This window comes from Anneissia japonica, unplaced genomic scaffold (genome assembly GCF_011630105.1).
Source record: "Anneissia japonica isolate Jap-2015-1 unplaced genomic scaffold, ASM1163010v1 scaffold581_len1011336_cov187, whole genome shotgun sequence".
NCBI classification, from domain to species: domain Eukaryota; kingdom Metazoa; phylum Echinodermata; class Crinoidea; order Comatulida; family Comatulidae; genus Anneissia; species Anneissia japonica.
In genome coordinates, this window is record NW_022723686.1 from 615,837 (window position 1) to 619,588 (window position 3,752).

The following is a 3,752-nucleotide window of genomic DNA, read 5'->3' on the forward strand; positions in this document are numbered from 1 at the left end:
TAGCTATCCCGGGGCCTACTTCCACATGGGTTGCCAACTGCATACCCTATCATTTTCCAATAGAAATTTAAGCTGTAAGCATGCTGTACTAGTTTTGAGCAATCTTACTAACAGACCGACAGACAGCACAATAAACCTTCAGGAATGAATCCATCACCTCCTTCGCAGAGGAAACTATAATGGTTGACGTCAAAGTTACAGTAGTTATTCTTTTGTTTTGAATAGAGTCTGTGTGATCTTCGTGTTTCGGGTCGTTGGCTAATTGCACTTCTTCATTTCTTTATCAAACCATGATTTACATTTCCTACTTTTTGATTAAAACCAATAGTAGTAACATTAAAAACTGCACAGTCTTCCCGGGCATTAGAATTTAAGCAAGGATGTATCTTATTTTTATACCTCCTTGATTTAAGTGACTTGACTGATTGCAATTTATTACAAACTTATTGATTTTACGCTTAAGTTTACCATGGGGGATTAAAGTAAGAGTTCCAACAGGCATAGATCAAAGGTTCACTATCCCGCGATAAGTAAATTCTGACCCCACTATCAGCGAGTGATCTCTTGGTCATAACACATTTTATTCCTCCGTGGTCTTACTACGGCGACCCCAAAACCTTTCGTAGCTTAACTGCCATTCTGAACACACGCTTAAGGATATCATTCATTTTGTTTCAGGTAGGCCTAATTATCCACATTTTTATGTTCATTATATTGCATTTATATGTTATTTTACGCCTAATGTCTAAGCCTACTTAACAACTTGGGTTTTAAGTATTCTGGTTCCGATCTCTGATACGTTAATTCTCAGACGGACCAATAATTAACACATGCAACTTTAAAGCCTCACAACTTACATTCTTAATAAAACTGATTGTGGGAGTTGCATTAAAATTCAAACCACTAAATAGAACATCAAGTTGGTTTACAGATAATAATGGAAAATTATAAGTAAGATAAGGTAGGTAGGTAGTCCCATTTTCATTATTAACATAGGGAGCAATGAGCAGTTCGGTACCCATGGTACTAAGTGTGGACATTCTGTAGTAGAATGCCCAGTTCCTTTCCACGCTGCCTTTTCAACTCTCTCAGTATATTTTAGTCAGACACCCAGACACTAAACTCGCGGGTGGAGAGAACCAAACCTAGTCAGGTGCACAAATGCAAAGCGAGGTTTCGAACCCCCCCCTCCCCATACCCTCCCAAACCTGATGGTTGAGAAGCCGAAGCGCAACACCTACACTCCCACAAACACCTGTACTCCCACAAAGTACACTATTATAAAGTCGGGATGGGTAACATTTGAATTGTTCATGGAGGGATGAAGAGGAAAGAAGGAATTAATTTAAGCTGTTTTGAGTTGCTTTGAAGTTTTAGCTGTTCTTGTTGTCTTTAAGTTCTGTGTTCCTTTAGCACGCACCTTTGTTTTATACAAAGTGTTCTGCTTTTGTAAAAGTCCAAAATTACAGTATTATTTTATCATTAAGCTCTTTGACTGTTTGTAGTGTAAATTTTATATTTCATTGTTATATAGCCGACCTAAGTGGTATCGGTTACTCTACAGTATTTTAGATGTCCCGAGCTAGACAACCATATATTTATAATTATTGTTTTGGCGATTACTGTATTGTGTAATACGCGTTGGTTTAATTAGGCTTTTAAGCCGTGGATTAGATTTAGTTAAACAGTACAAATTTTACTTTAGTAATGACAATGCATGAATTTAATTTCCAATATCATGATTCGATAGTAGTTTATTATTGAATAATGTTTATATTTATTTTGTTGATTCGGATAATAAATTCATAGTTTGACACATGATTACAGATATCATTCCTTTGTATCAGTCTGTCCGTATTACAGTCTTACAGATTTACCACCAGGACTTTGATGGGCAGGATCAAATGAAAAGATTACTGTAATCTCATGGGTTTGAATAGCCTAGGTCTATAAAATCAGTTTGCCGAATGCCGGGCTGCCGAGTCCAAGAATCTATCCCAGTTGCTAATTCCAAAATTGCCGACTAACATGCTTGGATACAGCAGCTTTGATATTTTAAAATTTATCTTAGGGTCTTGGTGTTAAATGTAATATAAAATAAAATAGCACACAGAAAACAGTGAAATTGGAAAAACAATTGGTTAATGAAAGGCCCTAAAAAAACAGAAGAGCGCATTTCTGGGCAAGCTGAAGTGCGGTTTCTAGGTGAAAATGAGATCTGTTTTGGACGAATAATATTCTTAAATTAGACATTTGCTAAACATTTATGTAGAAGGTCATAGCTCTTTGCTCATTTACAACTTGGCACCTGTTGGGCATAGTTCATAACTGGTCCTCCGTCCATATTGTTAGTACCTGCATGGCGTTTCCTATTTTAACATATTCTTGCTGCTTATAATTGTTAACTAACATAATAAAATATCACACAGAAAAAAAAGGAAATTTGTAAACACTTTTAGTTATTAACAGACACAATGCTAAAGAGACTAGTATTTTCGGGCATCTATTATGTAAAAAAAATAAAATCAAGAAGGCTCTTGTTCCCCTACCCTTATAGTTTTCTCTTCATGTTTATGAGAGCGCCCCTGAATTTGTTAATTTCAAATAAATACCCGTGTACACTCGTTTCAAAAATACGTAGAGGGTATCTCTATGAGTGAAAAAAATCACCATGACCGTGTTTTACACTTATAACGTCATGCATATCATCTCTACCAAACACACAACTGATATTTTTTTCAAGAGGTAGATTTCGATTATTCTCATTGATTTTACAAATACTGCGTGAACACTCGTTTTCCACAATCACATGGAAAAGAAATGTAATACACCTCAACCTAAGACATAGGGCCTATATATATTTTATTTAAGGATAGGTGTTAACACGGTACTATATAAGATCATGTAATGGTAACTAGCATATGATTTTTTAAAGGGTAATCAGTTTTCAAATTAGAGTCTTTGGCGTACGTTTTTTATTATTAAAATATTATTTTTTCAAGATCAATAATGGATATACTAGAAGACTCTGCTTACTACCTTGAATCATATGCAGCATTCGTATCACAACATAATAAATTCAATAACTTACTAGAGTTGACTGAGTCGGTGTTTGTAGAAGATGTCGTTAAGCAGCTGAACACTGAAGAAACTAACATTCGAATGTTGGGGATTGGTAGCTCTTCAGGTAAGACGTTTCTGGTATACCAATTTCTTAGAAGTTGATATATACTGTTACATGACATTGCTAAACATGAAAAAATGTCAAGAAAGGCTGAATTTTTTGTGTTTGCGATAGGTCTGCCAAGAAATATAGTAGACGCCGGAAACATTAGCCTATCAACGCTGCCAGGCAAGCCTTACCTCGATTTAGGTTCTGTTTCAGACATAAAAACGGCCGACATTATATTTTCCGTTGTGTATTGACATTTTTGAAATATAATATTTCATTGGAATTATTTCAAATTTGTTTAAAAAAATGACTCTGACCGAGATTTTGACAATTAAACAAACCTATTTCAGGCCTACTCTCGATTGACCGCAGTGTGCGAGATGCGAAATACAAAAACTAATCTTATTAAAACACTTTATTTACGGTAGTAGTCAGAGCCAATAGATAGAAAGATTTGCGACATTGAGAATTTAGAAGCCATTTTGTGACATACGCGATGCGCGTTCTGTGTCTAACGTGATGGGCGTTCCTGTGTATAATATTGTATAATACAGTTAGCGGCCTCCTGTATAGTTTAAAG

The 3,752-nt window shown here is 35.6% G+C and overlaps 1 protein-coding gene across 1 annotated transcript in view; it reads left to right on the forward strand.

Moving 5' to 3' along the window:
- The first annotated feature begins 525 nt into the window (after positions 1-525).
- Positions 526-3,752, forward strand: part of LOC117112355 (histamine N-methyltransferase A-like) — an 11,633-nt gene continuing 8,406 nt past the window's right edge. Inside the window, exons 1-2 of the mRNA XM_033255431.1 lie at positions 526-678; positions 3,003-3,187. Of these exons, the coding sequence (XP_033111322.1) occupies positions 3,010-3,187 (178 nt within the window). The 5' untranslated portion in view covers positions 526-678; positions 3,003-3,009. The remainder of the gene's footprint in view (positions 679-3,002; positions 3,188-3,752) is intronic.